Source organism: Zeus faber, assembly GCF_960531495.2.
Source record: "Zeus faber genome assembly, chromosome: 16".
NCBI classification, from domain to species: Eukaryota; Metazoa; Chordata; class Actinopteri; order Zeiformes; family Zeidae; genus Zeus; species Zeus faber.
Window position 1 is genome coordinate 12,341,870 of NC_137202.1, and position 19,560 is coordinate 12,361,429.

The 19,560-nt window shown below is 44.8% G+C and overlaps 1 protein-coding gene across 3 annotated transcripts in view; it reads left to right on the forward strand.

The window, feature by feature from the left end:
• birc6 (baculoviral IAP repeat containing 6) overlaps window positions 1-19,560 on the forward strand; it is a 148,882-nt gene that overhangs the window by 17,963 nt on the left and 111,359 nt on the right. For all 3 annotated transcript variants that reach the window (XM_080016188.1, XM_080016189.1, XM_080016190.1), the window contains 23 exons: window positions 3,917-4,066; window positions 5,803-6,028; window positions 6,200-6,360; window positions 6,806-6,937; window positions 7,306-7,437; window positions 7,662-7,828; window positions 7,958-8,091; window positions 8,325-8,486; window positions 8,619-8,750; window positions 8,842-8,939; window positions 9,237-9,384; window positions 9,697-9,830; window positions 10,041-10,187; window positions 11,807-11,994; window positions 13,312-13,626; window positions 14,449-14,548; window positions 15,264-15,478; window positions 15,869-16,077; window positions 16,586-16,941; window positions 17,358-17,577; window positions 18,412-18,548; window positions 18,913-19,047; window positions 19,398-19,525. In XM_080016188.1, coding sequence (XP_079872314.1) covers window positions 3,917-4,066; window positions 5,803-6,028; window positions 6,200-6,360; window positions 6,806-6,937; window positions 7,306-7,437; window positions 7,662-7,828; window positions 7,958-8,091; window positions 8,325-8,486; window positions 8,619-8,750; window positions 8,842-8,939; window positions 9,237-9,384; window positions 9,697-9,830; window positions 10,041-10,187; window positions 11,807-11,994; window positions 13,312-13,626; window positions 14,449-14,548; window positions 15,264-15,478; window positions 15,869-16,077; window positions 16,586-16,941; window positions 17,358-17,577; window positions 18,412-18,548; window positions 18,913-19,047; window positions 19,398-19,525 — 3,926 coding nt within the window. The remainder of the gene's footprint in view (window positions 1-3,916; window positions 4,067-5,802; window positions 6,029-6,199; window positions 6,361-6,805; window positions 6,938-7,305; window positions 7,438-7,661; window positions 7,829-7,957; window positions 8,092-8,324; window positions 8,487-8,618; window positions 8,751-8,841; window positions 8,940-9,236; window positions 9,385-9,696; window positions 9,831-10,040; window positions 10,188-11,806; window positions 11,995-13,311; window positions 13,627-14,448; window positions 14,549-15,263; window positions 15,479-15,868; window positions 16,078-16,585; window positions 16,942-17,357; window positions 17,578-18,411; window positions 18,549-18,912; window positions 19,048-19,397; window positions 19,526-19,560) is intronic.

The window sequence follows — 19,560 nt, forward strand, 5'->3', positions numbered from 1 at the left end:
GTCCCGTTCACATCAGAGCTGATCGGAGGTGGAGCCGATTAAAACTGTTGCCGGGTCATTTGACCCGGGACTGAGACCCGGGTTAGCGGCTGTTACCGGGTTTTTGGTGCAGTAAGGAAAGGCATATATGACTCAAAATGCCAACCTGCAAATCTGCATCCATTTTGTGTACCAACCATGCAATTCTTGGTCAAAATACATAGGCACAAAATACGAGCTGAGACTACACAAAAAAAAACCCCAAAAAAACCCCAAAATATTATAAAGATAGAGATATATTTAAATATGTCGGACTTCAACAGGTCAAAAGCCGGCAATTACCGCATAACGGAAACTCTGGTATGAGCCATGAACTGCAACTGATAGAATGGGCACTGTAGCACGATACTAACGATCTCTCTGTTAAGACGTCATCGTCATATCGCACATCCAGAGTACATGCCAAAATCTGCTACAGTGACAGTCCACTCCACTCCAGGATCCACTCCTTATATCAACTCCACCCCCCACCCCACCCCATAATGTGTCACAATACCCAAATGCGAGCGGATCCGGACTTAAAAGTTGTAAGTTTTATAACATAAAATAATGTAAAAATGATGCCACACTTATCTGCAAAATGTCGTTGTTTTTTGCATTTAAGAATATGAATGATTCGATGGATACAGAGGTATTGGTTAAAAAAAATATAAAAATTTAAATATCACATGACCTTAGGTCTATCGCCCAGCCCTAGTTTCAGTAATTTGACTTAATTTTACTTACTTTATATATAAGGTAAGAGTTGGTTTAATTTGGGTCTTATAAATAATGTGATCTATATTATTATTAATGGTTTATATGTCTTATCTATTTATTTCCTGTGTGTGTGTGTGTGTGTGTGTGTGTGTGTGTGTGTGTGTGTGTGTGTGTGTGTGTGATGTCGAAGTTCAAAATCATGTGTATACTGTGTGTGTGTGTGTGTGTATATATATGTGTATATACAGTGGGGCAAAAAAGTATTTAGTCAGCCACCAATTGTGCAAGTTCTCCCATTTAAAAAGACGAGAGAGGCCTGTTATTTTCATCATAGGTACACTTCGACTATGAGAGACAGAATGAGAAAAAAAAATCCAGAAAATCACATTGTCAGATTTTTAAAGAATTTATTTGCAAATTATGGTGGAAAATAAGTATTTGGTCAATAACAAAAGTTCATCTCAATACTTTGTTTTATACACTTTTTTTGCAATGACAGAGGTCAAACATTTTCTGTAAGTCTTCACAAGGTTTTCACACACTGTTGCTGATATTTTGGCCCATTCCTCCGTGCAGGTCTCCTCTAGAGAAGTGATGTTTTGGGGCTGTCGCTGGGCAACACGGACTTTCAACTCCCTCCAAAGATTTTCTATGGGGTTTAGAGCTGGAGACTGGCTAGGCCACTCCAGGACCTTGAAATGCTTCTTACGAAGCCACTCCTTCGTTGCCCGGGCGGTGTGTTTGGGATTATTATCATGCTGAAAGACCCAGCCACGTTTCATCTTCAATGCCCTTGCTGATGGAAGGAGGTTTTCACTCAAAATCTCACGATACATGGCCCCCATTCATTCTTTCCTTTACACGGATCAGTCGTCCTGGTCCCTTTGCAGAAAAACAGCCCCAAAGCATGATGTTTCCACCCCCATGCTTCACAGTAGGTATGGTGTTCTTTGGATGCAACTCAGCTTTCTTTCTCCTCCAAACACGACAAGTTGAGTTTTTACCAAAAAGTTATATTTTGGTTTCATCTGACCATATGACATTCTCCCAATCCTCTTCTGGATCATCCAAATGCTCTGTAGCAAAGTTCAGACGGGCCTGGACATATACTGGCTTAAGCAGGGGGACACGTCTGGCACTGCAGGATTTGAGTCCCTGGCGGCGTGGTGTGTTACTGATGGAAGCCTTTGTTACTCTGGTCCCAGCTCTCTGCAGGTCATTCACTAGGTCCCCCCGTGTGGTTCTGGGATGTTTGCTCCCGTTCTTGTGATCATTTTGACCCCACGGGGTGAGATCTTGCGTGGAGCCCCAGATCGAGGGAGATTATCAGTGGTCTTGTATGTCTTCCATTTTCTAGAAATTGCTCCCACAGTTGATTTCTTCACAACAAGCTGCTTACCTATTGCAGATTCAGTCTTCCCAGCCTGGTGCAGGTCTACAATTTTGTTTCTGGTGTCCTTTGACAGCTCTTTGGTCTTGGCCATAGTGGAGTTTGGAGTGTGACTGTTTGAGGTTGTGGACAGGTGTCTTTTATACTGATAACGAGTTCAAACAGGTGCCATTAATACAGGTAAGGAGTGGAGGACAGAGGAGCCTCTTAAAGAAAAAGTTACAGGTCTGTGAAAGCCAGAAATCTTGCTTGTTTGTAGGTGACCAAATACTTATTTTACCGAGGAATTTACCAATTAATTCATTAAAAATCCTACAATGTGATTTCCTGGATTCTTTCCCCCCATTCTGTCTCTCATAGTCGAAGTGTACCTATGATGGAAATGACAGGCCTCTCTCATCTTTTTAAGTGGGAGAACTTGCACAATTGGTGGCTGACTAAATACTTTTTTGCCCCACTGTGTATATATATATATATATATATATATATATATATATATATATATAGATATGAGGTATGCGGCGATTAATCAGCTGATATACGACTTGTTGACTGCCATTGGCCTATGGGCAAATAAGATGACATTCACTGGTGGCAGTGGCTGATGTTTATCCAGTGGGGAGCTGATGGTTGTTTAGGTGGTAGTTGAAAAAGCTGGTTACTTGTGTTAACTGCAGAGGGACAAAAAGGGTAAAAGTGCAATGACTTTGTATTTTAAATAACAAAACCAAAGGAAGAACTATAAAAGGCTTTCTAAGCTTGGCTATTGTAATATATCATTTTTACGTATAATGTGAACGTAAACACTTGAATGTATGATTAACACACTTTGGCTCCTACGCCACACATAGACATGACTTAGGCTGGCCACCCAGGTATATTAACGGCCGTCAATTTATATTTGACGTTTTATTTTTATTTTTTTTGTCCATCTGAGAGAAGGACATCATCCGCGATCGTTTTTAGAAGACATGGACACGGCTCACTGCAGCGCTCTAAGCAGTGATGCTGCTGTCGTTGTAACTTGGATAACAGTAAGTGGTGCTGCGTTCAGGGGAACTTGGAAAAGATAGTATTGGCAATTGTTATTTTAAACATCGGTATCGGCCCAGAATTTCACAATTGGTGCATCCCCAATTTATATATACTGTTCAGTGAGGTGAATCTTGTTCCAATGGCACCGGTCAAGGGGTGGGATATATTAGGCAGCATGTGAACTGTCAGTTCAGTTGAAGTTGATGTGTTGGAAGCAGGAAAAATGGGCAAGCGTAAGGATCCAAGCGACTTTGACAAGGGCCAAATTGTAATGGCTAGACAATTGGGTCATAGCATCTCCAAAGCAACAGGTCTTGTGGGGTGATCTTGGATTGCAGTGGTTAAGTACAAATAAAAAGTGGTCCAAGGAAGGACAACCGGTGAACTGGTGACGGGATCATGGGCGCCCACAGCTCATTGATGCGCATGGGGGTGCCAACGTCGCCCGTCTGGTCCGATCCCACAGAAGAGCTACTGTAGCACAAGTGAAATATGTTTTGCTTGCCAGCCATAACAGCCATTGATGTATACTCTTTTCAATTTGTCTGCACTTTTAGTGGCTAATGTGGCCACTATGTATGACCGTGTGTATATGTATGCGGCAAATAATCTCTTGAACTTGAACTTGAAGTAAGCTTTTATTTTCCGATATAGCTATATTCGGACATTGACTTCAATAAAGGAGTAGGATATATCCAGAACCACAGCAGTATAACATTGATGCATACTTGTTGATTATGCTTTCCCACACAGGCGGAGAACTTCATTTCCTTCAAATTGGAGGTGTGTGTGACGATCTAGACGACGGCGATATGTTCGTCGATGGCCCCCTTTCTAAAGGGGCTGAACAGCTGCTGGAGGGTGCCAAGCCCTCCTCTAATCCTTCGAGCCCTGGGATCACAGGTAAGATCGACCTGCATCCAGCTCCAACCCATGCGCAAATCTTGTACAAATACCAGGGCTCCAGAACCAACTTTCCTTGCATGAATGTAAACCGTCCCAAAATCAAAATGTTGTTTCTTTAGTTCGTTATTATCATCTATAGTTGTTAGTGGCATAATAAACACCATTAAAAAGTTGAGGAAATAAATAATTATAAATATATTTTACTCCAGTAAAAGAAATAGGTTTAGAACAACATTGAACAGTTATCTATTAACTGTAAAAAAATAAAACAGAATTAAGAATTATTTTTTTAAAAGTCACACAAAAAGATACAGGATGGATTTTAAAATAATCCAGATTATATCTGAGTTAACTGCTGTTTTTTTTTTTTATTGTTTTAGATTTAGTTTATGTAAAGCACTTTGTAATCAACAACAGCTACACACATACTACAACATATTTTGTTATCAAAGTGCAAGTACCTCAGCAGTGTACTTCAGAACTGGAGTAAATGTATCGGGTTACTTTCATCTCTTGACAAAGGTTTCTTAAAATGTAACTTAAAGCAACACTGTCACTTTTTTTTTAACCTTAAAAAAACAGCTTCAGAATCATTTTGATGTTACACTGACTTGTAATGTGGAGAATGGCACCTCTGTCATTCCCACCCACCCCCCTGCACGCCTGTTGTTGCACTATGTAGCTTCTGCGTTCCGGTTTGAAACTGTGGGAAAAGTGTGTTGCGCTTTACAGCACTGTGTCACTTCCTTGATGTTTGGCTCCGGTAATTACAGTTTTTTTCGTTTTTATATCGCCCCTTCTGAAATGTATTTAAAAAAAAAACGTTAAATTATAAACTTGCCCGTGAAAATGTCCGGTAATAATGCTCATACGAGACGTAGCCGCTGCGGGGGCAGAGGCGACGTCTGTGCAAGGGCCGCTGTAACCAAGGTGTACATTATATCTATGTTTTTAACTGACTGTTATTGAAACGTGACCGATAAGGTTCAAATTTGTCTGTTAAAAGAAATAATTTTTGGACACCGGATCGAGTTTTGCGACAGTGACGTAAAACTGCATTTTTTATTATTATTTTTTTTTCTCAGAAGCTGTCGGGGCGCCAAATCCCAAAAGTTACATAGTGCTGTTATAAACACCGACATAAAGTGTCTGTCACTCAAAGTACTTTCACCTCCAAACTGTCGTCACCCGAAGTACTTTAGCACTTTTATTTACTGTAAATGTTGTGATGTGTCTTTATTTTCAGTTTGGCAATGTTATTTGTAGTTAGGCAGTCAGAGGACCACCATGGGGGTCTAGGTGCGGTCCTAGAGTCAGGGTAGTCAAGTACATAAGAGTGATCAGGGATTGCACAGAGAGTTTTGGGTGTTACCATAAACGAGCAGTTAAATCGATATCCTGGCCTGACACTTCATGTTCCTCTGAACAGAAACTGCTCCGTTAGCGGTTAGCTGTTGTTAGCTCTGTTAGCTGCTAGCTACGTTAGCCACACCGCAGGACCCTGCTGCCCACCGTAACTACAGTAACCGCATGAGAAGACGCGCTCTGTCGTCGTCAGCGCTCGCTTCAGTTTGTCGTTTCCGAAGCGATAGTTATACACACATACAAAAATCCCTCTGGTCGCCCCGGGGAACATCTCTGTTCGTCACAAACACATTTCGATCACATGCTCTAATCACTGTTGCTGTGAGAATTATGGGATGTGGTCATTCCCTTTCCTGTCCTTCCTCCAGGAGTGGACCTCCTGGTGGACCAGCCGCTGACCACAGAGAGCCTGATGTCGCTGGTGGAGCTGACGCGCTTCGAGACGCTCACGCCGCGCTTCTCCGCCACGGTGCCACCCTGTTGGGTGGAGGTGCAGCAGGAGCAGCAGCAGCGGCGGCACCCGCAGCACCTGCACCAGCAGCACCACGGCGACGCCGCTCAGCACACACGCACCTGGAAGCTCCAGAGCGACAGGTAGCCTCGCATGGCTTTCCTTGACCGAAATTGTTGTTTTCTTCTGGGAGGTTTTTGGTGTGGGACTGAGTGATATGTCGATGCCGTGAAATGGGATGAGATACCGTCTCCCGTCTCACTTCTCAACGTCCTCTATGGTGACTCACCCTCACGCGTCCTCTCTGTTTACAGCTCGAGCTGGGACGAGCATGTGTTTGAGCTTGTGCTGCCCAAGGCCTGCATGGTCGGCCACGTGGACTTCAAGTTCGTCATGAACGCCAACATCACCAACATTCCTCAGATCCAGATCACTCTGCTCAAGAACAAGGCCCCCGGACTGGGAAAAGTCAGCGGTGAGGGGCCCCCTCCCCGCAGACATCACAATGTGGTTGTGCCTTCTGCCTCCTTGTTCAGGGTGTCTGCAGGCCCTTACAATGTATATTAGGCCTCAAAAGTCATGAAATAGTACTTAAAACTTGGTTCCTAAATCTTGAAAATAAGAGCTCATGAATTCACATTTTAAGATTATTTATTGATATATTTATTCTTGTCAACATTGGTGAAGGTCTGTTGCATCAGAGTCAACATTTGTGACGTTTTAAACCCTAAGCCTGCCAGTGAATCTGATACTTACCTGTTCATACTTAATTCAATCGGAGAGAGATCACTTTTCTTGCCGTGTCTCAGATTTAATCAAAATTTGTGTCAAAAGGGCCTTAATGGTAATGTATTTCACCCTCTGGTACTTGCAGACACTCTGTCATTGTATTTACATTTTAATGGTTGTCCCTCTTTTAGAGACGGCAGTGGACAGGCAGATCTCCTTCCCTCTGTCCCATGTCCTACACGCCAACGGGGAGAGGAATGGCCAGCCCCTCCTGCACGACTTTGCGGAAGACATTCAGTTCATGGACATTGAAGAGGGACCAGGTACAGAATCAGAAACTGTGTGTCTGTTGGTGCAGAATCTACCGCGTGCAAAAGCGCAACTAAACCTTTTATTAAATGATTCCCATAGAAAAGTACTTTTATGCACATTACATTCTCCTTCATACAGTGAATTATGATCATGATATATATATATATATATATATATATATATAGACATTTCGTACAGAATTGCCACCAACTTTCCATTCATTTTTGACTGGTGGTATTTAATTTATTAATGGAGTACTAATATTGCAATTTTCAAATCGATTCCGAAATTGAAACAATAGAATCGAATAAAGAATTGTTAGACCGAGCCGTACAGCCGTAACAGAATAACTCTGAATGGATTCATCTTTCACCCCCAGGCTCCGTGCTGTGTCCATTCCTGGAGGACCACAAGGAGGACATCCTGTGCGGTCCAGTGTGGCTGGCCAGCGGCCTGGACCTCTCGGGCCACGCCGGCATGCTGAGCCTGACCAGCCCCAATTTGGTCAAAGGTAAGAAAGCGTCACGGAAGACCTCCTTGTGTTCCTATCAGTCAGCGTGATGCAGGGATTTATGTCAAAATATACCTATCCCTGCACTTAACTGTTTGTCTTCCTGACAATTTTTAAGGTTCCCTAGTTAAACGTTTTGGATTGGATGCACCAATGGTACTCTATCAATGCCAGTACAACCTACTCATCTTCTAAGTCCATCAACTAACTAACTTCTCCTTCAGGCATGGCGGGGGGGAAGTACCGCTCCTTCCTGGTGCACATCAAGGCGGTGAACGACAAGGGCGCAGAGGAAAGCTCGCGGCCTGTGGTGCGAATGCCAAGCGCCAAGCCCCTGAGCGCCAAGGCCCACTCGCTATCCACCCTGCTGCAGAGAGCGCAGGCCTCCAAGGTGAGGGAGCAGGACCCGGCTGAGACGATGGCATCCTTGATAGTCTCATCGGTGGCGTTGAATCGTACAATCGTGATGCGCTTAAGACCTCGCCACATTGTGATACCGTAACCCATGCTCTGTGCGTAGGACAAGGCATCCACGTCGAAAGTAGAGCCCCCAACTCCTTCCAAGAAACCTGACAACTTGCGCGGCTGCGACCTGCTGCAGGAGGTGTCCGTCACAATCAGGAGGTTCAAGAAGACATCCATACCCAAAGAAAGGTTGGGGCACCTGCTTTTCCTGTTTTATGTTGGATTCATCAGTGCAACCAAAATACTACATCAAATGAACCTTTAATCCATCAATATACAGGTTTTTACTGCGGCGATGCCCCAAGTATTAATTCATAAACCGCACTCAACTAGATCATGCTGTGACTAGACTCACTGTCATAGACTCACACAGAGTAGTTGAAACCTTGACCAATCTGACCGGTTACCCTTCTGCTCCACAGAGTCCAGCGCTGTGCCATGCTACAGTTTCCGGACTTCCACGAGAAGCTGCTCAACACCCTGTGCAAGCGAGCGGAGGAAGGGCCCGGCACCGAGCATTGCCAGAGCCTGATCCTGGACATCCTGTGCTGGCTGGCCGGGGTCTACTCCAACGGATCTTGCAGGTAAGGCTAATCCTGGGCGACCGCCCCAGAGATGCTGCCGACAATAAGCACTGAAGATACTTTAACACAGGCCAACCTTTAAAACCCTCAATGGTTTTGACACAGTCTTGGTGGTGTTATTTTGTTTTGCAGCCTGAGAGAAGGAAAGGAAGGCCTGCTGGTTAAAACCCGGAAGAGGCTTACAGAAATTGTGCGGGTGTGCTTCTTCGAGGCCGGTCGGAGTATAGCCCACAAATGTGCCCGCTTCCTTGCACTTTGTATCAGGTGAGTGATGCTGGTAATGGGCCTTGTGTGTTCCACCTGCCTTTCAGCAACTTAACAAGGGCTTGTTTTTTTTTGTTTTTTTTAACTTCAGCAATGGGAAAGGTGACCCCAGTCAGCAGGGCTTTGGCACGGACCTTCTGAAGGCTCTGCTGGACAACATGCCTTACTTACCTGCAGCAGCGACTGGTGGTAAGTGAAGGAGAACGGAGACGTCTATCTTTCATGATCCAGTGTAGTGTATTGAAATCTCATCTCTTGAGCTCTCTCTTTCTCTGGCTCTCTCTCCGGGGAGAGAGTGGCAATTTGGACATGTTTCTGTGTACTTGGGGCATTGAATGTGCTCATGATGATTTATTAGTTCTGCACCTCTGTGTATAATTGGAGCTTATTTCAAATAAATATGAATTTGTAAAATAAAAATCTCCCACTCTCTTGCCTGGGCTCTATCTCCCTTCTCTCTTATTCTCTCTCTCTCTCCTCTCTCAGGGTCGGTTTTCTGGTACTTTGTGCTGCTGAACTACGTGAAGGAGGAGGACCTGGCGATCTGCAGCACGGCATGTGCGTCGCTGCTCACGGCCGTGTCTCGGCAGCTGCAGGAACGGCTCACACCACTGGAGGCGCTGTTGCAAACCAGGTAACTCCCGTCATTGGACGATGGCGTCATAGGCCCTGTTCAGACCTGGTAACTTGTATCCAGGTTGAGTCTAGAACCAGGTGAGATGGATTGCTGTTGCGGATTTAGCTCCCCTGCTCGACATGCAAATAACTCTTCTCAAAATAAAGAGTATATTATGTATTTATTTTCCTCCACATGTGACGTTGATCGCAAGTAGTTGGCCAAATAAAGGATGCATACATCTCTTCGCTTCTAATAACTTGCCAAATGCTTGTCCAGACACCAGAGCCCTGATTGCCCTGTCTCAAATTGCTAATTTTCTGTCTCTAGATACGGCCTGTACAGCTCGCCCTTTGACCCCGTGCTCTTTGACCTCGAAGTCAGCGGCTCCTCGTGCAAGAACGCCTTCAGCAGCAGCATCGGGGTCCAGTCAGACGAGATCGACCTCTCTGACATTCTCTCAGGTAGTACGCTGCACGGTGTCACTCGTTGATGTAGAAGTTGAAGGAATGAGCGAAAGGGTTCAAATAACTGATGTTCTGTTGTATTGCATCTTCCCAAAGAGCAAGAAGACCGACAACATTTTAGATGTTTCCTGACTCTCTCTGTGTGTGTGTGTGTGTGTGTGTGTGTGTGTGTGTGTGTGTGCGTGTGCGTGTGCCCGCGCCCCGCAGGGAACGGGAAGGTGAGCAGCTGTACGGCGGCAGAGGGCAGCTTCACAGCACTCACGGGGCTCCTTGAGGTGGAACCTTTGCACTTTACCTGCATCTCCACCAGTGACGGTACCAGAGTGGAGAGGGACGACGCCAGCGTCTTCACAGGTTTCCTTTCTCTTAAGATCTTTTTTTATTTCATTTTTTTCTTTATATATCGAAACAAGACCTGGGAAGTGGCAAAGGTTGCGACACTGTTTTGTGCCAGGGTTTTTAAACAAGTATTAGAGCTGCCCCCACAGGACGCTTGAAGGGGTAACGGACAACTTTTCAGCTCGCTCCCCCCGCGTTTCCACGTGGGATTACTGTTTGCGCCGCTGTCGCTAAGGCAACCAGATTACTCTGCGTTCTCCTCAGTGGCAAGTTGTGTGTAAGAAATGCGTAACTGTCAACCCTCCCATTTTTCTTGTGATTTTCTTGCATTTGTCCTTTTTTTTTTTTTTTTTTTTCACGCTGTCCTGCATATTCTGAATGTTTGTGTACTGGATAGTACACTTGTAGGCCATAATGCTACAAAACATCGTCTAATTCAAATATCTCACATTTTTTGACTTGATACGATAGGCGGGAGGACGGAGTTTTCTTTCATGGCATTCATTTTGTGTCTTCCTTTGGTGAATGCCTCTCTAAGACCTCAACAGAAGTTTTGAGTACACTACGCCAGCCTTGACAGAGGCCAATCACCGCTGGGCATGCTTCCCTTATAAAATGGCTGAGCCCTGCGTCAACCCTCATTCAAAAACCTCGTCTCGCTTCTCACAGTCCGTTATCAGAGCTTAGCTAAACGGTCCATAAACTGGAGCTAAACACTCGGTTGGCTCTATGTGAGCATGAATGGCGTGTGTTTGAGGACTGTTGCTGCAGGTTCAGTGGTCCGCCAGCTGGTCGAGGGCGGGATTTTTTCAGGAGCCATCTGCGGTCTGCTCAGCAGCAGCAGAAAACGGAGTAAATTCAATACAGCTAGTGCTTTTATTTGCCTTGTTTTGGTGTTTGCCTTGATCGCTCTGATCGGAGCTGCGTAGCCGTGCATACGCTTCCCCTCCAGTTCTAAAAGCATTAAAAATACAAATATTAAAAATTATAAAGGATACATTTTGAATGGGATAAAAGAGGAATATCTGCAGCCCTATCTGCGAGACAAGTCGGTAAAGGGTCCTGTTTACATCAGTTGATCGTAGCCGGAGCCGACAAAAACCTGTGTTTACTGCAGAGTCCTTTGACCCAGAATTGAAACCCGAGTGTTACCTTTCCCACTAATGACAAAGGCCGGATGTTAGCGGGTGTTACCATGTTTTTGACGCAGTGTGAAAGGGGTATGATTAGCATGAGTGAGTGTCTCACCGGACCGCCCTCCTTGCTGGTGTGAAGCAAGGAAGAGGTTGGTTGTTTTTATGAATGGGGGTGGACACAGAGCTTAGCCATCTCATAGTGGGAGGGTGATTGGCGCTCCCTAACAGCTGCATCAACTGTGCCAGCCTGTCAATGAATTAAAGCTTCTGTTGAGGTGACGTAGGGGAGTTCCCCGTAGTGAGACACTCACTCATGCTACTCAGAGAACCGGGTTATGTTGTCAAAAGAGCGTATGAAAATGTAAAAATGTTACGCAAACGGTTAAACAAAACATACCCTAAGATATGAGGTTGAGAGCATGATGGCTCTTGGAACAAAAGAGCACGTCACTGACCTCTGGCCCCTCTCTCATCTTCCCTCCCTGCCTCACTCTGCAGTGAGCACGTTCGGCGTGAGCCCAGCAGTGGGCGGCCTGACGACCGGCTCAGTGGGTGAGGCCTCCACGGCGCTGAGCTCGGCGGCGCAGGTGGCGCTGCAGTCTCTCTCCCACGCCATGGTGTCGGCGGAGCAACAGCTGCAGGTTCTGCAGGAGAAGCAGCAGCAGCTCCTCAAACTGCAACAGCAGGTCAGGTCACATGCCAGGGTTTGGGGAGGGAAGTTGTGAGGTGTTGGGGAAAAAATTGCAGCTCTTGTACGCATTTTGTGACCCTGATGATTCAAACTGTAGTGAAAGCCTGGATTGGACCTGGTGGAAGGGCTTTAAGTGCTTATTTTCTTTCTCACCTAAACTCCGAATACTTGTCAACTTCCAATAACGAGACATTATTTTATAAATAAAACCCATTCATGTAAAGGTATTCATTGACCTATCCTTGTCTTGGATGCCTGTCAGTAGGGGTGCAACGCTTCACAAAACTCACGGTTCGGATCGTATCACGGTTTTGAATCACCGATCGGATCATTTTTCGGCAAAATAATGAATAAAAAAGGGAGACAAATACAGTATAACTTTTCTTTCCATTTATTCTGTACAACACTTAAAGCAAGGAACTTTAGGGTTAGGGGTTAGGGTTAGGGTTAAATGGGCTTAAATGAAAACAACATTCAAGATGTCCAATTTTTAAATAAAGTCTTAAAATATTCAGTACTCAATTGTTAAATGAAAGTGCAGTATGAGGCACGCATGATACCTTCTTCCTTTAAACATGGTCGTGAATGGAAAAAATCTGATTATATCCACCCCCAGTAACTGAATTTAATTCCAGTAACAGTAACCAGTATTGTGTTAAATTGCTCACGTTTATAACAAACTAAATATCATGAAAACTGGTTCAGAATTGAGCGAGTTACAGTCGTCTGTCAATACTCTATTTAATTTTTGATTTAAACATATGTATTTTGATTTCTACGCTCGATTTGAACGCTTTCCCGCCAATTATGAGGTATTCATCAGTTAAGATTCCCCGCCAAGGACGAGATGTCTGATATGAACCTGATTTAGAAAAACAAATAAATAAATAATAATAAAAATAATAAATAAATAAAAGAATAGGTCAAATAAATGAAGAATAACATGTTATTTAAATCCAGTGGCTTTGTTTTATTAGTTCTGATTACTTTTTAAAATGTAAATAGTTATCATAAATATTTGATGGTAACTTCAAAATTGAAAATTAAAAACTTGTTATTTATTGATTGTAAATGAGCTCTCGCGGCCCAGCTGCAGTACCTTCACTGCCCACACTTTGCCAAACACTGGTACAGACTGTCAGGGAAGTTTGGACTAAATTATATCTTACAATAACAATCTCCTCAGATCACGTTTATAGAGGGAAAACGTCATCATCTGTGGCTTAATGCCTATAAAATTAAATGTCCGTGTTGTGAAAAAAGTCAATCACTGTTCCAACGAGTAGTTAACTTTTCTTGGGGCTTTCCATAGAAGGCAAAGTTGGAGGCCAAACTCCACCAGACAACCTCCGCAGCCGCTGCTGCCGCCTCCGGCGTGGGGCCCGTCCACAACTCTGTGCCTTCCAACCCATCCTCGGCCCCCGGCTTCTTCATCCACCCCTCGGACGTCATCCCCCCGACGCCCAAGACCACTCCACTGTTCATGACCCCGCCCCTCACTCCACCCAACGAGGCAGTTTCGGCAGCCTTCAGTGCCGAGCTGGCCCACCTCTTTCCCGGCTCCATGATGGACCCCGGGCCCGTCAACCTTGTCGCACACAACAAGAACAGCCAGAAATCCAAGACGGTTAGTAAGATAGTTTTAGTGTGGACTTTGACTCCACTTCATTTGAAGCAAATAGCTATACAAATTATTTTTACGTTTCTCACACAGTCACACAAATAGAAATGTCAATTTGGTACTTTTACTAGAGTAATTTTGTGTCGGGTATTTGTTCTTTTACTAAAGAAGAATGTTTATTTCTCTCACCACTGGTGTAATGTCAATGCTGTTGCCATCCAATAATAACATTCCAATAATATAATTATTATATTTTATGGACTATGGCCTATGTTTGTTTGTGTTTTATTTGATATTTTTATTTTGTAGCAATCAATTTATTCATTGTTTTATTTAAGCAAAATCCAATATGAAGAAGAAGGAACTGGATTCGTTATTTATCACATGGCACACACACCACAACACATGCACTTATGCGGCGACGGCGATAAACTCACACACATGCGCACATGCTTCAAATGGTGACAGGTGAATTGAATTCTCTGCTTTTGACCCATCCTGGCTTGTCCTTCCTCCGGGGGGCAGCCAGGAGCAGTGGGCAGCATACAGCGACGCGCCCGGGGACCAATTACAAGTGTCCATCGCTGGTCAGACGACGATGTTGTGCATGTTTTTGGTGGGGGTTCTTACTGATGTTACAAGGAGGAAACCCCATGTGAACACAGGGAGAACATGCAAAGTCCACACAGAAAGGCCCCTAATCGGGAGATAACCCGCTGGAGCACGGTGCCAATAATATAACCTAATGACCATTACCAAGTTCCAAAAATAAAACTTAATGCGACTGTGACATGTAACTTAAGTATCTGGTTGCTGTTGTTGTTCCAGAACACCATGGGCAGTGGTCTGGCGCTGGCCATTTCTCAAGCGTCTCACTTCCTGCAGCCGCCACCACACCAGTCCATCATCATAGAGCGCATGCACTCCGGTAAGATGAAGCCCGGGGTCCTCCACTCTCCGAGCCCTATCACACTTTAAAACAGTCTCGTCTGGGTGTCAGGGATGATTTAAACCCTCAATGTTTAGTCATTGTCATGTTTAGTCATTGTCAATACTATATTATACCCTGTTTCATAATCCCCCGGATTAATAATTAATAAAGTCCGATTTGATTTTATCGTACCCTGCACAAATCTTAAAGTATGCTATTGTTAACTACACAATAGAACTCTTAAGTTGATTATTTTACCTAAGTAGGTGGAGAGAAAGTGCCAAATGTTTCAAGTTTATTGTTAAGAAGCTGAAATTAGAGCAGTCCTTAAAATGTTCACAGATTAAATAACTTACTAATTAGGGCTGTGTATTGGGCAGGATCTCACTATTTGATTTGAATACAAAGGCTGATCGCACACAATGCAAATCTATATCGATATATTGACATTTTATACATAAAGAGAATTGCTGCTGACTGCAGTATATCAACTGACATGCCTTTTTATAAAAATATTTCACAGAACAAATACAGAAATGTTTTATTTCAATTCATGTGTGACTATGGTGGTATTTATTTTAAGCAGAAAGTAGTTGCATAACTCTCAAACAATGGCGCAAGATTCAATCTTTCAAATTCCCTGCTGCTTATTAATAATCACTTAAATCGCTCCTTTATTCCTGCGACGCTCTCTGCTCTTCCGACACACCAGGAGCGCGGCGGTTTGTGACGCTGGATTTCGGGCGCCCCGTGCTGCTCACAGATGCCCTGATCCCCACCTGCGGGGACCTGGCCTCCCTCTCCATCGACATCTGGACTCTGGGCGAGGAGGTGGACGGCCGCAGGCTGGTGGTGGCCACGGACATCAGCACCCACTCCCTCATACTGCACGACCTGCTGCCCCCACCCGTCTGCAGGTTCATGAAGGTCTGTCTGCCTTTCTCAGATGGGGGTCAAAGGGAGAACAAAAAAAACAACAAAAAAACGACTTACCGTTTTCACTGGTGTTAATGCTGCTCAGCCTTTTATTCCAACTGTAAACCACCAACAATAGGGATGTGCCCGTCCATATTTGAGTGAGATTTTACTGCCAACTTTTCTGCATTCAATGTCCAAATCAACAGACCATTTAAACATGCCACGCCTCCCCGAGGAGATTCCTGCTAAAACGAATTATTTTGCAAATTGCAAAATTGTAAAAGTATTGAGAAAAGCCACTGCAAAATTGAACATTTTTGGTCCTGGAGACTGATTTAACCTGTGTCTGCACAACATTCATTACTCCACGGGGGGGGAAAAAAAACTTCTCACCTCCAGATAACTGTGATCGGTCGCTACGGCAGCACTAACGCCCGTGCCAAGATCCCGCTAGGCTTCTACTATGGCCACACCTACATCCTCCCGTGGGAGAGTGAGCTGAAGCTGATGCATGACCCGCTACGTGGCGAGAGCGAGGCGGCCAGCCAGCCCGACGTGGACCAGCACATGGCCATGATGGTGGCGCTGCAGGAGGACATCCAGTGCAGGTGAGATCACCACAGCAACTCATTGGATGTAGATGGCCAACTGCACCGGAATACCCTCTGCCGAGATCAATCCGAGTGCTATTCCCAAGTCAAATGAGCAAAAACATAATGCAGTTCCCGTAACCATCTTCCATTTCCTTCCATGTAAGGACTGTGGTACTGATTACCACACATGCTAGTCATTTGTTGGATTTATTTAGACTTTTTCGGATTGGTCTTTCAGGCTTACCGAAGACCTTCTGTTTGTTTTTTGTTGCAGTGTTGGCCACCTCTTCCCAGTGTTTGTAACACGAAAAGTACATCACTTATTCTAACGACTGAAATTAAAGAGGTTCTGCCTATTAGAACATGTTTTTGAGATGTAAACACAAATCTGACTGTGCTTTGAGGAAACGTACAGCCTATTAGAAAATTGTTTTTTACATGTAAACACAAATCTGACTGTTCTGTGAGGAAACATACAAATCCTCGTCATAATATTAACGTTTCTTCCCAAATGGGCCCCAAGGTACAACCTGGCGTGCCACCGGCTGGAGACGCTGCTCCAGAACATCGACCTGCCGCCGCTCAACAGCGCCAACAACGCCCAGTATTTCCTGCGCAAGCCCGACAAGGCGGTGGAGGAGGACCAGCGGGTCTTCACGGCCTACCAGGACTGCATTCAGCTGCAGCTGCAGCTCAACCTGGCGCACCACGCCGTGCAGCGGCTGCGCGTCTCGCTGGGCGCTGGCCGCAAGGCGCTGCCCGAGGCGGGCGGGGCGGCGGAGGCGCGAGAGCTCGTGCAGAACTCCTCCACGGAGCAGCTGAGGACCATCGTCCGCTACCTGCTGGACACACTGCTCAGCCTGCTGCACTCCAACAACGGTGAGTGGGAGAGCTCTGAATCATTCAGTTCCAGGAATTCCTTAATTAAGTGGTTTGTTGATGATGTAGACAGATTTTTTTCCTCAATGACTTTAATCACAAACCTAATGCGTACCTTCATCCTTACACATAGAGAAGGGTTTACCTTACCGATCTGAAGTTCTGTGGGGGGGGGTTTATTTATTCCAGTTCCTAATCAATTAGATAAACAAAACATTGAAAAACTGTTTATAGAATCTTGTAGTTCATAACCTACCATGTTCCTATCCAAAACCTACTTCTGCCCTACTTCAAAATACATAGTAATTACCTGCAATACTTTATTCAAAAAGAGATGTCGGTCCAAAACTGAGTGGAAACTGAAAATCGGTCTTTAAAAGGAGAAAAATCTAACTCCGCTCCTCTGGCTCCCGCAGGCCACTCAGTGCCCTCTGTGCTGCAGAGCACCTTCCACGACAAGGCGTGCGAGGAGCTCTTCAAGCACTTGTGCATCAGCGGCACGCCCAAGATCCGGCTGCACACGGGCCTGCTGCTGGTGCAGCTGTGCGGGGGAGAGCGCTGGTGGGGCCAGTTCCTGTCCAACGTGCTGCAAGAGCTCTACAACTCTGAACAGCTGCTCATTTTCCCTCAGGACCGGTGAGGAAGACTCTGCTCAAGGGCTGTGTGTTGGGCAGGATGGGTGTTGTTCTCACCGTCTCCGATATGATATTTAATACAAAGTATCATGATTGGATCCAATATTGATAAGATGACTCACGATCCGATTTCACATCAATATATGTTTTATGTGTAATTAGAATTGCTACCACCTTTTCGGTATACCATCTGACTGAATATTTCTCTGAACAAATTCAGTCTAATACAGACATTAATATTTTAATTCATTTGTATCGATGGTGGTTTTTAATTTGAACTGATGCATAGCTTCAAAGCAAAATATGTCATGTCTGACAATTAGGGCTGTCAAACGATGGTTTGATATAAGAATGCTATTCGAATTGTAAAAAAAAATCTGAAAATTAACATTCCAAAAAATAAATGCGTGCATACGTCCACGTACATCCTCTTTGTGCACGCAAGTAAATTTGTGCGCACTTTGTCCTTCCGTCGCTCTCCCTCGTGCCGGTCCATGGTGCATTCACCATCGGCCTGTGAAAACACGGGCGGGAAATATTTTTTCATTAGCTATCTGCTCCTCAGTGGAGCAGCAGCAGGAAACTGAGTAAGGAGAAATGATTGCTCTGATCCACATTTTAAAATTATAATGGATATTTGAATAAAAACGTATGTGGGTTTTTTTCAGAAGGAATATTCAAACATAATTTTTGGCCAATTTTGACAGCCCCACCGACAATCAATATTGTTGTTGTGAACTAGACTGCCGGCTTGAGGTTTTAAAGCTGTTTAGTATCTCCCAGTCCATTGAATGATGGAGCCGGGTACTTACTCCCACGTGGTCTTCTGTCCCAGGGTGTTCATGCTCCTGTCCTGTATCGGCCAAAGATCTCTGAGCAACAGTGGAGTGTTGGAGAGCCTCCTCAACCTCCTGGACAACCTGCTCTCCCCCCTGCAGCAGCCTCTGGCCGCGGCCCAGCACAGGACCAAAGGTATGCTGCTCCTCCCGTTACCCAGGATCCTTCTCGTTTGTGGTGGTTCTTTGTAGGTCTGTGTCAATTTGAGGAAACGCCACCCCCTTGTATTGTAACATCAAAGGGGAACCAAACGAGACTTGTCTAACTGTAAGGATCAAAGATGATTACAAAAATAAATACGGATACCCCTCTGACATTTTTTGACAAAGGGGAAAATAGCTTTATAAAATAACGTAGTCCAAAAAAAAGGAAAGCTGTTGATTTTTGTTACTTGATTTTCCTGCCTAAATCACGACCTTCCTACGCCGTCATGCTTAAAGCAACATTACGTACTTTTTTTGTTGACAAAATTGCTGAAGCCTGTTCTTTGGCCCACTAGGTGTTCTGGACATCCCCATGATCAGCTGGGTGGTGATGCTGGTCTCCAGACTGTTGGACTACGTGGCCAGCGTCGAAGACGAGGCTTCAGGCAAAAAGCACATCAGTGGGAAGGACAGGGAGCGGACGTTCACAGGTAACTACAGAGTTTTCTCGATTTCTATCCGGAGCCCTTGTAAATACAGAATCAATTAGTTAAAAAAAATATCGATTACTCCAATACGATTCAATTCTATCGATTCAGTTTCGGAGTGATTCAGCAAACCATCAATGCTTATCAATGCTACTAAAGGTGTCACTAGAGTGAGTGTGTGTGTGTGTGTGTGTGTGTGTGTGTGTGTGTGTGTGTGTGTGTGTGTATAGCATTTCATTTTTTTTATGAAAACCTTTTGACATTTTTTCCATCCAACCAAAAGCCTTTTACCGACTTGTCCCCTCTCTCTCTCTCTCTCTCGATCGCTCGCTCGTCCTGGTGGTTACTTGTAGGTAACCAGTGGAGCTTCATCAACAACAGCCTTCAGTCTCCGAACACCAGCAGATCAACCAAAGGCAACAGCAGCCTGGACCGGCTCTACTCCCGCAAGATCCGCAAGCAGCTGGTCCATCACAAGCAGGTAAATGTGTCTCATTCCACAAGTCTCAGAACCCA